The 20,192-nt window shown below is 44.5% G+C and overlaps 1 protein-coding gene across 3 annotated transcripts in view; it reads right to left on the minus strand.

Moving 5' to 3' along the window:
* Positions 1-20,192, minus strand: part of Ears2 (glutamyl-tRNA synthetase 2, mitochondrial) — a 32,933-nt gene that overhangs the window by 10,941 nt on the left and 1,800 nt on the right. For 2 of the 3 annotated variants that reach the window (XR_003946547.1, NM_026140.3), the window contains exons 2-5: positions 17,827-17,982; positions 10,457-10,646; positions 3,000-3,472; positions 1,522-1,630 (exon numbers count right to left, since the gene is read on the minus strand). Coding sequence is in view for 2 of the 3 variants with exons in the window: in NM_026140.3 (NP_080416.1) it covers positions 1,522-1,630; positions 3,000-3,472; positions 10,457-10,646; positions 17,827-17,982 (928 nt within the window). In the remaining variant the exon portion in view is untranslated. Of the gene's footprint in view, positions 1-1,521; positions 1,631-2,999; positions 3,473-6,435; positions 7,501-10,456; positions 10,647-17,826; positions 17,983-20,192 lie in introns of those variants that run through there. The other variant, XM_030242929.1, reaches the window with a different exon arrangement.

The raw sequence follows: 20,192 nt of genomic DNA on the forward strand, positions 1-20,192 counted from the left end.
CCTAGCTGGCATAGAACTCACTTTGTAGACCCAGCTGGCCTCAAACTCAGAGATCCCTGTCCCTGTACTCCAAATGCTAAAATTAAAGGTGTGTGACACCATACCAGGCATTTTCAGTGTTTTAAAAATAGTGGCTGACTTTTCCCTGTTACTTTGGAGGTGTTACGAGAGAAAACCCAGAGCTCCATGCATACTAAGTAAGCATTCTAGAACTGAGCTAATCCCAGCCAAGAAGCTATTTTAAACCAGATCACAGTAATGAACATTCTGGCTCTCCCTGTGGAATGAGCAGCTCTGGGTGCACAGCGCCCTGACCAGAGCTTTAACTGGCTAGAGCAGGCTGGATCCATGATGCGGGCTCAGACTTCACAATCTTCCAGCTGCCCTGTCCCTCTCCTCTTTGGTGTCCTGCCAGACTCTCCCTTCCCACACTATCATCTGGCCTCCACAGGCACTCGAGTTTACACAGAAGAATCCAGGAATGTGCTTTCTGACATCAGTTGAATTATGAAGCACTGATATGAAAGGAGGTCAAAAAAACGTATCCCTACGATTTGGAACAGGAGCTGTTTCAGTGAAGCACTCAGTTTCAAAGCTGGCGCTTTCCTGTCAAGTCAAATTATCTCTTTTCTCTCAGTGGTCTACAAAATGGGAAAAAAATTATCTCTTTTCTGGAATCCTAACTCCCTGACTTTCTTCTGAACAGTAAAGCCTCCAAAAGTCCAACCCTCACACCACGCCTTGTTATCTTCAGTCCCCAAGCTGTCCTTTGCCTCTTCCTGACAGGACTGGAAGGGCCAAGGAGAGACATGGCAGTGCAGATCCACTCTAAGTCCTATGGCCCTTTGTCTGTGTTACAGAGGAAAGCCAAGTAATAAAGAGGTAAATAGCTCATGAGCTTGGGACTGTATAGTCCTGAGTCCAAAGCCCACCTGCCAGGTGTTTGCAGTAACTCACACAACCACTGGAAAGCCAGGGAGCCTCAGACACAGAGTGGTATAAGAGGCCATAGCAGAGCGGTAGCGAAGATTAACCATGGGACTATATTCGAAATACTGATGCCAGGGCCTGGAAGCCACCCATTCAAGGGCTGCAGACCTGTGGAAGTCTGAGGCTCCTTGCATGTCACAGGATGGAAGACACGACACTATGGGAAGCTAACAGGAATGCAGATTGGCAAAAAACAATTTGAAACCTTTTGCTTTGTTTTTAGTGTTTGAGACAGATTCTATGTAGTTAGGCTAGCCTAGAACTCACCATCTTCCCAAAGCTCTTTGAGTGCTGGAATTATAAGCATGTGTAATTTGGTTGAAAAAGAATTTGAGTACTATAGAAAACATATGGATACAGTACAGAAACTGTGCAATCTCCTTAGCAGCAAGGCCAAGCAGTAAGAAGGAAAAAAACAACCAAGGAGAGGTATATAATTCAAGCTGGCCTAGGGTTTACAATTATGCTGTCTCAACATTCCAAGTGCTGAGATTACAGGCATGCACCATAGTGCTTGGCTCTCTCACTTACCTGTTAAATTCTGGGAGCTTCTCTAGGTCCAGCAGGGCTGAGTGGCAGGTGATCCGCGTCAGGTCAAACTGTGTAATCAGCTCCGGCAGGGTCCTGCCCATTTGGTTCTCTGCAAGTCAGGCCCACTTGGCTGCTCAGCCCCTCCCTCATCTACTGATTTTTGTTCTTCCCATTATCTTTCTTTCTGCATTGCCCAGGATGGCCTACAGATTTTGATCCTTCTGCCTCTGTTTCTCAAACTGCTGGGACATAAGCATTGGCTACATTTCCCTGCCTTTACACGCAAAGGAGAGCAAGTGAGTAAGCTGTAGACTTCCCACTACATTTGGATCAAAGCCACAAGAGCAGCGTGCCCACTGTCTGGATTACTTCAGAGTTTCTTATCTGCTTGGCTGTTGAGTAGGGTGTGACATCAGTGTACCCTACATACTTCCTCCTTAATGCCACAGTGGAACCTCAGTGATGGAAGCTGCTGTTTTTCTGTTTCATTTGAGATAGGACTTTGGTATTTACATACTCCAGACTGACCTTGAACTACTAATCCTCTTGCTTTAGCTTCTTTAGTGTTGGGATTCCAAGTGTGTAGCTGCTTCTTCTTAAACTGTTCTCCCCTTATTTTTAATTTGTGTGTGTGTGTGTGTGTGTGTTTATGTGTCCAAGGGCATGGAGTCCAGAAGAGGGTGTTGGAGCTTGCTTGACATTGGAGTTACAGGCAGCTGTGAGCCATCTGATGTGGGTGTTGGGAATAGAAATCAGAAAAACCAGCAAGAGCTTTTAACTACTGGGCCACCTCTCCAGCCCCTGGAAGCAGCTTCTTTGTGAGCAGCAGTTCTCTTTGGTGCAGTCAGGAGGCACTATGGTCAGCCACAGGCCTCACGAACGATATCCTTTACTAAGGCGGTGACTCTGGCAAGTTACTCAAACTCACCGAGCCTCAGATCACCTCAGAAACTAGGATTATCAACTTAGTGCCAAAGTTTCAGAAATCCTTGCCACAGAAAGCCATCCTATCTGATACTTGGTTCTTCAAAGTTTATGTTCTAACCTGCAATCAGCTGGATTCACAGTAACATCAGTAATGCTGTTAGAGCACAGCCTTGTACAATTACAGTAATCATGAGTCTCTAGCTTTTGTGTCTATGATGTGGCCAGACAGTGGGCTGGTTCCTTCTATTTACAAGCTCACTGGCTCCTAAGTAACTCTATGGGGCATACCCTCAGACCTATCGTATGGATGAGACTAATGAGACTTCTGGTCTCTGAAGGCAAGGGACAGTGCCTACTCTGAGCCCCACTCCAACAACAAAGCAGTGTGGGGAAAACCAAGTTAGGATCACAGTTGACTGGCTCAGGAAACACTACTGACTAGAATAATGAACCTGTCCAAGATCACGTGATAGGTGCAATGCTTTGACGAGCAGGTCTGCCTGCATCGAAGCTCAAACTTAGCCACCATGACCACTCTGCTGCATATGTACCTGCAAACCCCGAGCCACAGTTGGTGATGATGTCAAGCAAGGCTTCTGGCAGAAAACCGGTGGCAGCAAAATGTTCCAGGAAAATGTCCCCTTGCCTCTTAGACAGCTTGCTACCATCCCTGTTGAGGAGCAGGGGCAGATGAGCAAATCGAGGTGGCTGCCAGCCCAGGGCCTGGTAGAGGAGCAGGTGCTTGGAGGTGGAGACTAGCCACTCGGAGCCCCGCAGCACATGGCTGATGCTCATGTGGTGGTCATCTACCACACAGGCTAGGTGGTAGGTGGGAAAGCCGTCACTTTTCAGGATAACTGGGTCCCCCTCCACACTGGCCACTTCATGCTGAGTCCAGCCATATACCAGGTCCTGGAAGGCTGGTACTGCCTCCTCTAGACGGAAGCGGATAGCAGGCTTGGGGTCTACGGCCAGCTTCTGGGCCACCTGTGCCTGGCTCAGGTTCCGGCACCGATTGTCATACCTGTTGGGAGATAAAACAGCAGAGTAGCTAAGAGAACCATCAGTGGACAGAATCTCACTTGTCCCTCAAGTTCTGGTTTTTACTTGCAGTGCTAAAGATTTTACTCAAGGTCCTGGGAATGCAAGTAAGCACTCTACAACTGAACTGTAACTCAACCCTTATCTATGGTTTCTGACAGCTTATGCTCTGGGGCAACTCATTAACCTCTTGAAGGGGCTTCTGTCTAGAATAGGTTTAAAAATAAAGTTGTGTGGGACAACACAGCGTGGTGACTTATTCCTTTTCATTGTTCATTCCTTATTTCCTTTTCATTCATTGTTCCTTTTCCCTTGCTAAGGAGGAAATGGGAAATGCTTAGACTAAAAACAGAATTTCAATGAGTACAGACAATCTTGCGATCTTATGACCTGGTACCAGTGATCAGTCCAGGTAAGAATGTAAACGACACTTGGTGGATAAGGAAAGGCTAAGGTTCTGGGAAAGGAATTTCTTTCCAATGAGGTTAAGACATAGCTCTAAGGGGGAAAGTCCTCCTTTTATACTTCCCAGGAGCACTCTGGATGTCACCCTCGGAGATGCCATGTTGAAACTGTTAACCCCACATATGATTAAGGGAGAAAAGGCAAGGCTGACAGCAGGCAGGATAATAGTCAGAGGTCACAGAGCCCTGATATCTCAAGGCTGTTCCTCTTAGCTTGGAGTCATCCACCTCCATATTTCCATAAGATGTGGCTCATGTCCTCCCTACTCAAAAAGTGGGTGCGTAGGCCCTTCAGGCCCTGGGGAACTCATAAGAAACTCAGACCCAAACTTTAAGACTCTATACGGTAACCATAAGCCCAGATAACTCATACACTAGAGAAAATATCAAGAGCTGTTGTTGTTTTCAACTTTTTTTAAAAGATTTATTTATTTATTATATGTAAGTACACTGTAGCTGTCTTCAGACACATGTGCAAGTCAGAGGGCAGCATGATGGAGTCAGTTCTCTCCTTCCACCTTTCACATGGGTCCTGCAGCTGGAACTCAGGTCTCCAGGCCTACATAGTAAGCAATGTTACTTGCTGAACCAATTCACTGACCTCTGTCTGTCAATTTTAACTTTTAAAATATATATCCGAAAGTGTCCTAAGAAACACAAATGTGAAACTTGCAAACTCAGTTCTTTTTTTTTTGTTTGTTTGTTTTTTTTGTTTTGTTTTTTCCAGACAGGGTTTCTCTGTATAGCCCTGGCTGTCCTGGCACTCACTCTGTAGACCAGGCTGGCCTCGAACTCAGAAATTCGCCTGCCTCTGCCTCCCAAGTGCTGGGATTAAAGGTGTGCGCCACCACTGCCCGGCTCAGTTTTTAATACACCTATCTTCAGTCTCACAGATCACATGATATCATGTGATCATAACTAGAAACAATTCTTTGTATTAATGGCGTATAGTCTGTTAACAATCAAAAACAAACAACAAAGGTTTGATGGCAGATACCTATTAACCTAATACTTGGGAGACTGAAACAAGATTTCAAGTTGGAGGCCAGGCTGAGCTACACAGTGAGATTTCTGTCTCAGAGGTAAAAAAAAGCAGTGAATGCCTATAAACATCTAGCCTTTGTCCAGCAGTTACTGAAAGTAGAGCTATGATGCTATTTACTGGTAACTGTAAACTAGAAAAAGCCAGTGTAAACTAGAAAAAGCCGCTGGATGGACTCTATCAAGGCAACACGTTTTCCTTCTCTCTTGAGTGTGTGTAGGGGCACATGAGAGACTGTTCACAGTACAGGCTGCTCTCACATTTACTACACATTGAGGATGCCCTTGAACCCCTGTTCCCCCTGCCCATACCTCTCCAAGTTCCTGAGTACAAGAGTGTATTACCATACCCAGCTTCACATTTATATACAGCTCCTGTAATGAAGTCTACATTTTGGAAGAAATCTAGGATGGGTAATACTGACGTCAATTTGACAGTATCTGAAAACACCTAAGAGGCAAGTCTCTACGCACACCTGTAAGGAATTGTTTAGATATTTTTAGCCTCTAGGAAGGATTATACTGATTAAATGAATTGATACAAGGAAACACATCTACACCATTCTGTAGTGAGAATTTGGTTTCCTTAAAAACCCAGTTATGTGGGCTGGTGAGATGGCTCAGCAGGTAAGAGCACCCGACTGCTCTTCCAAAGGTTCAGAGTTCAAATCCCAGCAACCACATGGTGGCTCACAACCATCCGTAACGAGATCTGACTCCCTCTTCTGGTGTGTCTGAAGACAGCTACAGTGTACTTACATATAATAAATCTTTAAAAAAACAAACAAAAAAAAAAACCCAGTTATGTTGAGTATGTTTCTGTTTTAATCTCAGGGGCTGCTTCAGATTGTCCACAGCTGCTAACTATGATTGTCTTGTATTCTAGGAAGGGCTGACTTTTGCCAGCTGCAGATACTTTATGTCTGGGATTCTGGAGAGGGGATATATGGGAGAGTCCCAAGAGGGCCTGTTGGCTGCTGTTGCTGGTTCCTGCTGCTGTGTTTGCTATTACTGGACTGCTGGCTGGAGAGATTCTGACAAAGAAGACTGGACTTGCCCCAGGGAACTTGACACACCTCGTCAGCAGGAAGTAGTCTAAAGAGGTCTAGTCCCTTTCCCCTCTACCTTCATTCTCTTCTACGTAGTGTTGGGGCTTGGAATGGATTAGGATGGAATACGGGTTGGAAAGCTGGTAGATATAAGAACCCAATAAAGTAGCCCAAAAATGTCCATCTGCACTGTTCCCTGGGTCGGGATCTTGGACTGCATGGAATGAGGAAAGGGAGCGGAACATTCGCAGGCATCAGTTTCTTCAGCCAGACATAGTGAGACACAGTGAGACACAGTGAGACAGCGGCTTCCAGCCCCTGCTCTGGACTTCCTGGCCAGGATGGACTGAAATCTCAAACTGTGAGCCAGAAGAAACCCTTCCTTTCTGGAGTTTCTTTTGTCAGGGTATTTTATTACAGCAAATAAGCTAAGACACTACTCATACATATATCACAGATGAAAATTGTGGGGAGCCGCCCTCACATTCGCCGTTGCAAGATGGCGCTGACATCCTGTGTTCTAAGTGGTAAACAAATAATCTGCGCATGTGCCAAGGGTAGTTTTCCACCCCATGTGCTCTGCCTTCCCCGTGGCGACAACTCGGTCGATGGGCTGCAGCCAATCAGGGAGCGACACATCCTAGGCGGAGGATAATTCTCCTTAAAAAGGGACGGGGTTTCGCCATTCTCTCTCTTGCTCTCTGGCTCCTAAAGATGTAAGCAATAGAGCTCTTGCTCTCTGGCTCCTGAAGATGTAAGCAATAAAGCTCTTGCTCTGGCTCTTGCTCTCTGGCTCCTGAAGATGTAAGCAATAAAGCTCTTGCTCTGGCTCTTGCTCTCTGGCTCCTGAAGATGTAAGCAATAAAGCTCTTGCTCTGGCTCTTGCTCTCTGGCTCCTGAAGATGTAAGCAATAGAGCTCTTGCTCTGGCTCTTGCTCTCTGGCTCCTGAAGATGTAAGCAATAAAGCTCTTGCTCTGGCTCTTGCTCTCTGGCTCCTGAAGATGTAAGCAATAAAGCTCTTGCTCTGGCTCTTGCTCTCTGGCTCCTGAAGATGTAAGCAATAAAGCTCTTGCTCTGGCTCTTGCTCTCTGGCTCCTGAAGATGTAAGCAATAGAGCTCTTGCTCTGGCTCTTGCTCTCTGGCTCCTGAAGATGTAAGCAATAAAGCTCTTGCTCTGGCTCTTGCTCTCTGGCTCCTGAAGATGTAAGCAATAGAGCTCTTGCTCTGGCTCTTGCTCTCTGGCTCCTGAAGATGTAAGCAATAAAGCTCTTGCTCTGGCTCTTGCTCTCTGGCTCCTGAAGATGTAAGCAATAAAGCTCTTGCTCTGGCTCTTGCTCTCTGGCTCCTGAAGATGTAAGCAATAAAGCTCTTGCTCTGGCTCTTGCTCTCTGGCTCCTGAAGATGTAAGCAATAAAGCTTTGCCGCAGAAGATTCCGGTTTGTTGTGTTCTTCCTGGCTGGTCGCGAGAACGCGTGTAAGAGAAAATGATGTTCTTCAATGTTCCCTTATTATATTGGCTGCTTCTCTCTCTCTCTCTCTCTCTCTCTCTCTCTCTCTCTCTTTCTCTAGACAGGGTTTCTCTGTATAGCCCCGGCTGTCCTGGAACTTACTCTGTAGACCAGGCTGGCCTCAAATTCAGAAATTCACCTGCCTCTGCTTCCCAAGTATCTCCCCTGGGATTAAAGGGACGTGCCACCACTGCCCGGTTTATTGACTACTGCTGTGTCAAAACAACATGGCCAAGGCAATTTAAAAAGAAAGCATTAAATTGCTGGGTGTGGTGGTGCACACCTTTAATCCCAGCACTTGGGAGGCAGAGGTAGGTGGATTTCTGAGTTCGAGGTCAGTCTGGTCTACAAAGTGAGTTCCAGGACAGCCAGGGCTATACAGAGAAACCCTGTCTACCCTGTCTCGAAAAACCAAAAAAAAAAAAAAAAAAAAAAAAAAAAAATTGGGCTTAGGGTTGGAACCCATAATGGTGGAGCACAACTGAGGGTTTTTATTTTGATTGGCAAGCAGAAGGCAGAGAGTACAGTGGGAACAGTTGAGTCTTTGAAACCTCAAAGCCCACCACCCCTAGTGACAGACCTCCTCCAACAAGGCCACACTTCCTAATCCTACGTTAACAGTTCTAACAATTGGGGACTAAGTATTCAAACACATGAACTCCTGGGCACCATTCTCATTTAAACTATCACACTCATCACAACTCCTCCCTTTAGGACAAAGTATAAGAGGCATAAAGATTCACCGACAGGGAACAGAATAAGCAATTCATAGTATTTCAATATACGGTTTTCTGTTGTTTTTTAAAGGTCTCACGAAGCCCAGAAAAGCTTCAAAGTCTCAAGGTAGCTAAGGCTGACCCTGAACTCCTGATCGTCCTGCCTCTGCCTCCTGAATGCTGGCATTACGGGCAAATGTCACCATGCTATATCATATATGCAATATTATAGGATAGAAAAAAACTATGGGCTGATATGGAAACTCCCCTAAGACAGGAGATGTGTAGTATACTGCAAACTACCATGACTGGAAAAGGTAACGGTGATCCCCCTTTGTCAGCACAGGCACTGAACATACTACCTAGTACCAACTACCTCTTGAGAGAGGAAATGAGTGGCCAAAGGGAAGGTGAGGAGACATATTTCTATATATTGTTCGGTAGTTCAAGTATAAAATATGAAGCTAGTAGGTTAGCTCGGTAGGTGAGGGTGCCTTCTGCCAAGGCTAATAACCTGAGTTATCCGCACATGTGGAGGGCGAACACCAACTCATGAGACTTGACCTTTGACCCATACACGCTGGGCCACGTGCTGCCCCTCACAAAATAAGTTTAAAAATTTAAAAAGAAATGTAAATATTAAACATAAATTTTTTGGGTTGTTTGTTTTTTGAGATAGGATCACACTACGTAGCCATTACAGGCCTGAAACTTGCTTTGTAGATCAGGCTAGCCTTGAACTCACAGATACCTGCTGACCCCTGCCTCCCAAGTGCTGGAACTAAAGGCATCTGCCACTATACTCAGCAATTCTTTTAATTTTTTTTTTTGGAGGGGGGTGTTTTGTTTTGTTTCCGAGATAGGGTTTCTCTGTATAGCCCTGGCTGTCCTGGAACTCACTTTGTAGACCAGGCTGGCCTTGAACTCAGAAATCCGCCTGCCTCTGCCTCCTGAGTGCTGGGATTAAAGGCATGCACCACCACGCCGGCTCTTTTAATTTTGAGTAAGTGTTTGTGGGGTGTGTGTATGAGTTCAGGTGCTTACAGAGGCCAAAAGAATCGGATTCCTCTGGGATTGCAGTTGCAGGTGGTTATGAACTGTCCCATGTGGGTACTAGGAACTGAACTTGGGCCCTCTACTTGGTCAGTAAGCATTTTGGAGGTAAGGGGAGAAAGGGTCTCTTTACAAAGCCCAGGATGTCCTGGAACTCACTATGTATGGCTAGCTTAAAACTCAGATCTTTCTGCCTCTAAGTACCAGGATTAAAGGTGTGCACCACCATACACAGCCCAAATATTTTTATACAATATATAGTTATTAATATTACAGATAATATTGCCAGAGATGCAGTTTAGCCAGCAGCTTCTCCTACAGCCCCAATGCCTGTGGTCCTGCCTCTTGGCAGTTATGTTCTACAATGTTTGCCCTCAAAGTATGGACTGAATTCATACTGACTTCTTCTTAAAGAACAGAACACAAGTGGTAAGATGTCACCTCCACAGTTAGGTATATTCAATTGACAGGTTGTGGACTGTCCTATACAGAGAACTCTGTGGTTTAGAGATACAGTAGAGTTAGAAGAATGTTTGCCTAGTATGCACAAGGCTATTTGTTCAATCTTAAGCACTACCAAAAAGAAAAAACAAGAGAGGTTGGGGATTTTTTTTTCTGTTTTTTTAAGACCGGGTTTCTCTGTGTAGCCCTGGCTGTCCTTGAACTCACTCTGTAGACCAGACTGTCCTTGAACTCAGAAATCTTCCTGCCTCTGCCTCCCAAGTGCTGGGATTAAAGGAGTACACCACCACTGCCTGGCTTTTTTTTTTGGGGGGGGAGGGCAGGGGAAGCACAAGGCCCCTGGGCTCAGTCCTCAGCTCTGGGAAAAGGAAGGGAAGCGAAGCGAAGCGAAGACCAGGTATGTATTCTGACCTTTAGTTGGTTAGAGAAAACCCATGTGACAAGGAACAGGCAACCAGTAAGACCCCTGGCCTGCCCACAGCCTGAGGAGGGGACAGAAGGGAATCTGCTTCAGGCAAAACTCCAGAGAACTACAGGCTTGACTTCAGCCCAATTGAAGCTATGAAAGATACAAAGAACCCTGCTAAGCCCCGCACAAATGCCTGACCTGCAGAAACGGAGAAGCAACAAACACCAACTTGGGGAGACAAGCAGAGTGAGCTGGGATTCTCACCGGGGTGTCTGTCGGCTCCTCAGTGCTTCCTTCTTCAGAAGCTCCAGCCGCTGTGGCAAACAGAAACAGGGATAGGCAGCTCCAGATCTCAGCAAGGCTTCCGTGGCTTGGGCATACAGAGCCAGCCGCTGGGACTGACAGTAGGGCCCTGCAGGACCACCCCGGCGGGGACTCTCATCAGGTGGGATGCCTGGAACACAGGTGGAAAACTGTTGTCACAGAGGAACACCAGAAATGCAAACAATGCTCTTTTTCTTCTCCAGCTATTCACCTAAGCGCTTTACATACACATGATCCTTTGTTTTGTTTTGTTTTAATATTTATTTATTTATTTATTATATGTAAGTACACTGTAGCTGTCTTCAGACACTCCAGAAGAGGGCGTCAGATTTCATTTCAGATGGTTGTGAGCCACCATGTGGTTGCTGGGATTTGAACTCAGGACCTTTGGAAGAGCAGTAGGCACTCTTAACCGCTGAGCCATCTCTCCAGCCCATAATATCACAGTTTTACAACACAGCATCACACACACGCATAAGCACATGGGAACTATGGAGGAATGGAACGGGTTTTACTATGTCTGGTGATGGCTTCTAGGGGTATGCATGACTTGTGGGTGCTATATGACTGGTGACAAACCCAGGGAAGGAGAGTGATGCTGGCCCCATGTCCTACTGCACACCAACACATCATATACTTTCTGGGGAATCAAGGCAGAGTGCTAAGGTCCTCCTTAGGAACCTCAGCCCTCTCTTCATAGCCCCTCGGGGACCTCAGCTTGCTCTGGGGATGGGATATCAGAGTAACATTTCTGCCCTTCACCACAGAACCCTATCACTCACATCCCCATGGCTCACAACCACCTATAACTCTAGTTCCAGGAGATCAAATACCCTCTGCACAGGCTCCTGCACACGTGTGACAGGCATAAAGTCATACACACATTAAACAAACAAACAAACCTAAAATACACCCATACTTCCACACTCACAACCTCACCAAAACTAGATACTAAGTCCTACTGCTGAAAACACAACATAGTTTTTGCTGCAGGACACTCAGATACCAAGCAGGAACTAACCTGAAACCGTCTTCCTCGCTAAGAATAGTGCTAAGTAAACTGCATAGTGAGGAAGGTGTAAAGCAGGCCACCAGGGAGGCAAACACATCAATGGCACCCCTGAACCAAGCCTGCACACTACAGTACTGGCCTACAGGCAAGATGTGCCCCAGTGGTGTAAGAACAACGTGAAGGTTACAGAGGTCACCAACTGCTTTGGGGCTGGGTTTGAGGCATGTCTGTAGGAAGGGATTCAGGCTTGGTGCTATAAACCTGGCCAAAAGTCCATGGGTCAGGAGGTCAGCGGCTCTCCAGAGGAACCTACTCCTATTTTGCTAAATGACAGCTTGTCAAACTGCCTTCTAAATATTTGTTATCCCTTCAACCTTGTCAGAGAGGTGTCTCTTTGCAGCGGTCAGCACATAATCAACAACACATAACTGGTCAGAGTGCTGAGAATAAGTGTCTAATGAGTGCTCAGCTCTAAATGAAAAATCTTTATCCACCTCAAGGCCCAGAGAACATTTCAGAAGAGCAGAAAGAATATAAGAATCAGAAGATGGCCAGGCAGTGTTGGCACATGCCTTTAATCCCAGCACTTGGGAGGCAGAGGTAGGTGGATTTCTGAATTTGAGGCCAGCCTGGTCTACAGAGTGAGTTCCAGGATAGCCAGGATATACAGAGAAACTCTGTCTCGAAAAACAAACAAACAAAAATCCCAGAAGATGAGGAGGGTGCTGTGAAATGCATCTTTGCAACATGATATAGTTACTGCACTCATAAACTCATGCAGCTATGACTACCCGCAGAAAATCAAGTTAACATTCCAACTGTACCGCTTGGACTCACTGGGTTATTGACTTAAAAGAGAGGATATGAAAGAGAGAGTGCTATGTGTTGAGGGTACCTGGGGGCGTAGGGAGGAGGAATGAGCCTGGGGTTCCAAAGGGAGAAGGGGAGTTGGGGGTGCTTATGATCAAAATGCATTGTTTACATGTACAGAATTCTCAAAGAATAAAAGATACTTTGTACTAGTTAGTTTTGTGCCAACTTGACACAAGTTGGAGTCATTAGAGGGAAAGAAGAGCCTCAACAGAGACAATGTCTCCATAGGATCAGGCTATAGGCAAGTCTATAGGGCATTTTCTTAGTGATTGATGTTGGAGGGCTCAGTCCAGGTTAGCGGAGTCACTAACAAGTAGTCCTAGGTTCTAGTAGAAAGCAGGCTGAGCAAGTTGTGAAGAGCAAGCAAATCAGCAACACCCCTCCATGCCCTCTGCTCTTGCTTTGAGTTCCTGTCCTAACTTCCCTGGAGAAGTGTAAGCCAAATAAACCCAGTGTTTCATCTCAACAGTATTAACCCTACTAACTAGGTCATTCTCTATTAAAGAAAGATAGGACAACCTATTTTCAGAACCCCTTCCTGCTGCAGGCAGCTGTTACTCCACTTCTCAAAAACCCTTGCATGTCCATAGAAAAAGACAAGCATGGTGTATATGCTTATAGCTCCAGCATTCTTGAGGATCAGGAGTTCAAAGCCTTGACACACAGTGACTTTGAGGCAGACATGAGGCACTGTCTCCAACCAAAAAAAGGAAAGGAAACAAAACCCAAAAACAAAAGAAAAGGAGAGTGAAAAAAGAACAAAGTTGAATGAGGTAAATTTAGGGATTTTTTTTAAAGATCTCTACCTTTTTAAAATTTCATTCTCAAAACATTTTCACATATGTATATAATTTTATTATACTTCTTTCACTCGATCTTATCTCCCTCCCATTCCTATTAACAAGTTCTCATCCCCACTAGTATCTTTTCCAGATTTAGGACTTTTTTTATTTTGTGGCTCATTTGGCTTAATCAGGGTCATGTTACTAGGACAGCATCTTAGTAACTTTTCTATTGCTGTGATATTATACCATGAGTAGGTACTGCAGGCCCTGTTTATACAACAGTGTTGCAGTGGATGCTCAAGGAGGGCAGGACCAGCAGCCGAGCCACCTCTGCATGAGCCTCACACAGTACCTGGGGCAGCAAGGTCCCATCAAATTGAAGTTTTCAGCTGGACCTCATTTTACTGAGTGAATTCACACTGCTCTCCCATATTGTCATTTTGTTTTCTTGCAGTCTTTGGGCCATACTAGACTCCTTGTTATTCCTGTCTGACCACTCCAACATAGCTGTAGCTATTTTGTTCCATGCCTGCCAGCTATTTCACATCATTGCTATAATATGCCTGCCAGTCACTGACACAGAGAGGTGACTTGGCTCAGAGCAAGAGCATGCTTACCACATACCCTGATAGGTTCTGTATGAGGTTTGCTTATCTTAAGAGAGTCCACAAAACTTTATGTAGGAAACCATCAAATCAAAGGGCAATGTGAACTGTTATGTCTAAAATGGTTTGAGTAAACGCCAGGCAGCATTTCCTGCACCTGCATATGAACTCATTGTGATTTTTTTGTTGTTTTTTTTTTTTGTTGTTGTTGTTTTTTCCTTTATAAGCTGGCAGAGAAAGATGTCTGCTGTCACAGTTCAGATAATTCTGAATTATGTCCCTGGTCTGAGCAGTATTAGGGTGTGTGTTCAATAAAACATCCTTGTCTGACTGAGATGGGTGTTTCTGTAGTTTGTGGAGTGACTCCTAGACCATAGCACTTGTCCTTCCTTGCTACATCCACTCCAGTAGTGACATGCATGACAAGCCAAAAGCCTGGATGCAGTCCCGAGGTGAGAAGTTCACAGAAACTTAGTCTCCTGGAACTGTGGCATCCCATAGCATGTATGCTCCAAACTTGTCCTTGCGAATGGATCTGTGTGCTTTCTTTCAGTACTGTTTTATTATAGGTGCCTCCAAGCAATGACTTGCCAAATATCTAAGCAAAATTGAACTTTGCTTCCTGGCCTTCACCAATGCCCTAGGTAGTCCTTGAGCCTACCATGGACTTGGAATTCGGTAAGAATGTTGCCTATTCAGTGACATTCAGAATTGCCTCTAGTATTGTAAGAGAGATAGTGAAAGAAATCAGGCATTACTATCTACTACATAGAGTTATAAGTCTCAGGGCAAGCTTAGCAACATAAGTTTAGAATTTTCATTATAGTTATGTATGGCAGACTACATTACTTATTAGTAGAAATTTCCCGCACACTATCACTTAGAATAAAAGCCAAGTTGCTCCCATATACAGGAATTTACAATAGTTTAGGAAGTAGATCGGGCTGTGGTTTTAAAGTATTGCATTATTCATGAGAAGGTTAGCTAGAGAGGAACTCCCTAATTAGAATCATGACTTGGGCTGCATGAAAGTCCTTGCCCTGGGAGTGTAAAGACCTCACACCTGGCTTCTAAGACTATAGCTGACCTTAGATAGGGCTGACTTTGTCTCAGTTGTTTTATTGCCCAGTTCCTGCCAGTCTTCGTGTTTCCTCTGTTTTGTGTAAGAGTCATTAAGCATCAGTAACCTTATTGTACCTTGCCGATGTATCACCTAACTTCCCTATTTTCTTCTGTATAAAAAGTTTGATGCTCGATTTGACAAATTACATTCAGATTCCACACACTCCCTCGGATCCTATCTGCTTGTCACCCCATTCTCGCCGACCCTTGCTCACCTGCAACCAGAAACCCGTTCCCTACAGATCGGAGACCCAATAGAGGCTGGTCTGTAGCACTTCCTCCCCCAGCACTACTTCTCTTCCACAGAACTTTTGCATCTGATCCCATCTACTCTACTCTACAGAGCCAGAGTTAGCTGCTTACTTCATGCAAGACTCTGCCCAGAGAAACAACCTCAAAAAGCAGAGCACCATTTCCTCAGCTTTGCGACCTGTTACTCTTTCTCTGTAACCTTGCAGGAGCACATGCACATCTGTATAGAGCTGGATTGCAGGAGCTCATGCACATCTGTACAGAGCCGGAGGTTGATACTAGGTGTCCTCCTCAAGGGCTTCCCACATTTTTTTTTAAAGATTTAAAACAATCTGCTCCTTGGTGTATGACTGCCTTGCCTGCATCATGCTCATATAGTACCCACAGAGGCTAGAAGAGGGTGATGGAACCCAGAAGAGTAACTGCTCTTAACCACTCAGACAGCTCTTCCTGCCCATCTTCTCACTGAACCTGGAGAGCCTCAGCATACTGGGGTCAGTGAGCCCCAAAGGTATCTGATCTCAAGTCCTCACACTGCACAACAAGCACTTTCCCCAATAAACCATCTCTCCAGCTCTTTCTCTATAATTCTTATCACAACTTAATATCAGGTTAAGAACCAATTACAGGGCTGGGATACAGCTCAGTGGTAGAACACTTGCTCAATATGCACAGGCCCAGATTTGGAGTCCAGTACTGTTTAAAATTATTCTGGGTATGTGTAGTACAGTGCTAATACTTGTAATCCTAGCATTTTCAAGGCTGAGGCAAGCAGCTGGATCAAAGTGATATCATTAAATAAATAAATTCCTTTAGTTAATGAACCTCAACTAAATACATTATATAATAAAATTTCTCCAATAAAAGCTAGATAAATAGGTTTCTGCTACTTAGGAACTTAGAGCCTAATGAATAATTACCTGAGATAGGAATATATGTCTTCAAAAAGTCTTGGTACTTTTCCTTAGGGGACTGTCTTTCTCTAATGCCTATTTTTAGGAGCCCATAGGAGTTTGGGATGATCCAGGAGACTCCTAGTTAGATTTAGGATTAACTCATACACAAGAAGATCAACTCTTGAGACTGCACTGATTTTGTTTGGCTCATAACTAAGTGACTTTAAAATAAAGTAAATATGAGCCTAGGTTTAGCAATGGGCAGTATGTTGGGATCAAACAAATGAGACTTATCCTAAGTACTAATATTTTGTTTTCAGACTCTTTTAATCAACTTGAAGGTAAAATTAAGTTCAGGTTTCCTCCTTATTCTTCTTTTGTTCTCCAAAACATAACATTGTTCCTAATCACAATAGAACAAATGAGTCCGACTGATGAAAAACTATAGCTGTAATGTGGCACAATTGTTCATGGTTTTTGAGCTTTAAAACTCTGTAGCATTGCCAGGCGTGGTGGTGCACGCCTTTAATCCCAGCACTTGGGAGGCAGAGGCAGGCAGATTTCTGAGTTCGAGGCCAGCCTGGTCTACAGAGTGAGTTCCAGGTCAGCCAGGGCTACACAGAGAAACCCTGTCTCAAAAAATTAAAAAATAAATAAATAAAAAATAAAAAAACCTCTGTACTATGCTAGTTTGGGGGTGCAGTTTAGCTCCTGTGTCCCTGATCCACCATTATCACCCTGAGTACATTTTGTCATCTGCTTACATCCTTACTGAGATGGACATTTGAACATGCGCTAGGCTCCCAAGTCTGTGCTGTTGTCCCTGACTGGTCGGTTCTTGCTGCCTAATTCAAATAAAGATTGTGGGGTTGGGGATTTAGCTCAGTGGTAGAGTGCTTGCCTAGCAAGCACAAGGCCCTGGGTTCGGTCCTCAGCTCTGGAAAAAAAAAAGACAAAATAACAATCAAATAAAGATTGTGCTTTGCTGGACTCTTGGGCCTGCTTGGATTGTTTTGGATTTTTGAACCCTAACAGTATTTTAAAAATCAATCATCAAGGTGGTTCAAGGAGCAAATTCTTGCTGCAAATCCTGATGGTGGGAGTTCAATGCCTAGAACCGACCTTGCAGGAGGAGAAAAACAACTGAAATTCTGACCTCCACATAAGTGCACACATACAAATAAGTAAGTGTAAACAAAAAATAGATAAAAAAGAGTTAGGGAGAAGACAAAGTATGTTTTTAAAAAGAGAGAGTTCAGCTGGGTATGCTGGCTCACAACATGTCAACTTCAACCTCAGCACTCAGGAAGCAGAGAGAGATGAGTCTCTGTGAATTAGAGGCCCAGACTGCTATACATAGTGAGTTCTAGGACACTAGGGCTACACAGATAGACCCTATATCAATAAAGAAAGAAAAAACAAACACTTCAGCTTTCTGGTTCTTCTTGGAACTATAAAGCCAGACATGTGAGGCATGTCACATTCTCATGGGAACTGGAGCTGGCCTAGTCACTCATCTTCAACGAACCTGTTTCCTACCTGGCCTATGTAGGGAATGTACTTAAGTGAGATAAGAACAGGAATCTCACAACAGCCTTAGAGCTTTAGGGAGCCTTGGCATTTTAGGGAGCACCTGCCACCCCAGACTGTGGAAAGTATCTATTTTTCCAGGAATTATCATTCTCCACCTTGAACCTTCAGAGATCCACAGTTTCCTCCTCTGCTTCCCGTTCTTCCCCAGAGGCCCCTTCCTTGCCAGCCTCACCTGCCCACTCCAGCATGTCCTCAATGCTTTCTGCTGCCCCTGGCACCAAGCGGCTCTGATCGGTGTCCTCCAGCCTCAGAATGAAGCTCCCTTGGTGCTTCTTGGCAAAGATGTAGTTGTAGAGGGCAGTACGGAGGCCACCCAGGTGCAGGAAGCCTGGTAGAAGAGAACAGGTCAGACAGGGCAAGGAAAAGACTAGATCATTGGCCTCATGTGAAGTGCAGATAAGAATGTCCCAACAAAATTTTAAGACCAAGAAATGGCTGTGATTGTCCTATACCTCTGGTTGGCACCCAGACAGACTGTCAGTGAAAAGGACAGAGGGGTATGGAGAGATGGCCCAATGGTTACCAGCATGGCTCCTCTTCCAGAAGACCAGGTTCAGTACCCAGCACCCATATGGTGGCTCATAACCATCTATAACTTCAGTTCCAAAGGATCCAACACCATCTTTTGACCTCAGCAGGTACCACACATAAACATGGTGCACATATACAAATTACTCATACATATAAAATAAAATTTAAAAATCTGATTTTGTTGTTGTTCTTTGCTTTTTGAGACAGGGTTTCTCTGTGTAACCTTGGCACATCCTAGAACTCACTCTGTGTGCTATGGACCAGGCTGGCCTCAAACTCATTGAGATCTGCTTGCTTCTGCCTTTCTAATGCTTGGGATTCCCTAGTGCTGGAATTAAGTACCACCACCACCACCACCACCACCACCACCACCACCACCACCACCTGGCTCAAAATAAATAATTCTCTTTGTTGTTGTTGTTGAGACAGGGTTTTTCTGTGTAGCCCTGGCTGTCCTGGAACTTGCTCTGTAGATCAGGCTGGTCTCAAACTCAGATCTGCCTGCCTCTGCTGACTGAGTGCTGGGATTAAAGGTGTGGAACACCATGGCCCAGCAAAATAAATAAATCTTAACAACAACAAAAGAAAAAGGACAGGTTAGGTTACTCCATAGTCCTTCACCTTAGGAATGAAAGAACACCCAGGTGTCAGGTCTAGGAGCTTGTCATCACATAAAAAAACGCTCCAATGCTTCCTGAGTACCTTAGTCCCTTGATTTTGATATTTGCCTCAAGGCTAATTTTCACCAGAAGAAGAAATAGTATTTTCTGTTTGAAAATTATTCAGAGTCCAGATCACACAAACATGGGCCACCACACCGGCTCACACAAGCATTTAAATTACATAAATTTAATGATGTATTCTAGGGTTGAAGGAGGGTTAATCACATGTTAATAACACAACTATATCCTGTAAAAAAAAAAAATCATGCCAGGCGGTGGTAGTGCACGCCTTTAATCCCAGCACTTGGGAGGCAGAGACAGGCAGATTTCTGAGTTTGAGGCCAGCCTGGTCTACAAAGTGAGTTCCAGGACAGCCAGGCCTATACAAAGAAACCCTGTCTCAACCACCCCCCCCCCAGAAAAAAAATCACATTTTGCATATATACTCTACATATGATACTTAGCTACATCATACAATTTAAATTTTTCCTATGTGAGATTTTTACCTTAAGTGCTAGTTATAAGTAATCATAATTAAAAGCAACATTTGATTTCACTATATTTCCCTTCACTGGCGTTTAAGCTCCAAAAGTATTACTACTGACTAAAAGTTTCAGATCTTCCCAGGTCTGTCGTTTCTCCTCTCCATAATCAGGCCATTTACATTTATAATAACCTCATTTGCATTTTCAGGTACCCAAGGCAGCACAAGACAGGAAATGTTTTTCTGGGTACCTGGCTGACCTGGATCAACACTAATTCTATGTGAGGCTTTCAGCAAATTATTGCAAACCCACAAAACGTGTAGTTCTCAGTGGAACTGAGTCTTAGGAAATTTAAGACAGAAGATACCAGAAATCAAAAATCACACCCTTCACATTATTTACAGCTGGATTCAAATTCCATATCCAGGGACAGGGCGAATGGCTCTAGTCCCTGCTGTACAAGCCTAACAACTTGACGGGCAGATCCCTGTAGCTCACCGGCTTCAGTAAATCAGTTGAGGACTAGGTTCAGTGACTTCCTCATAACCACAAGACACAACATACACCACACATGAAATTTTAAAAAGTAATTGTGGCCGGGCGTGGTGGCGCACACCTTTAATCCCAGCACTCGGAGGCAGAGGCAGGCGGATTTCTGAGTTCGAGGCCAGCCTGGTCTACAAAGTGACTTCCAGGACAGCCAGGGTACACAGAGAAACCCTGTCTCAAAAAACCAAAAAAAAAAAAAAAAAAAAAAAAGTAATTGTGCCCATTATTAAGAAGTTGCTAACCTTTGGAAATTCATTTAGTTTTCACAAGTTTCAATTTACTGATCTGTTAGTGGGCTTAAAAATGAAAAT

Source organism: Mus musculus, chromosome 7 (genome assembly GCF_000001635.26).
Source record: "Mus musculus strain C57BL/6J chromosome 7, GRCm38.p6 C57BL/6J".
Taxonomy (NCBI): Eukaryota; Metazoa; Chordata; class Mammalia; order Rodentia; family Muridae; genus Mus; species Mus musculus.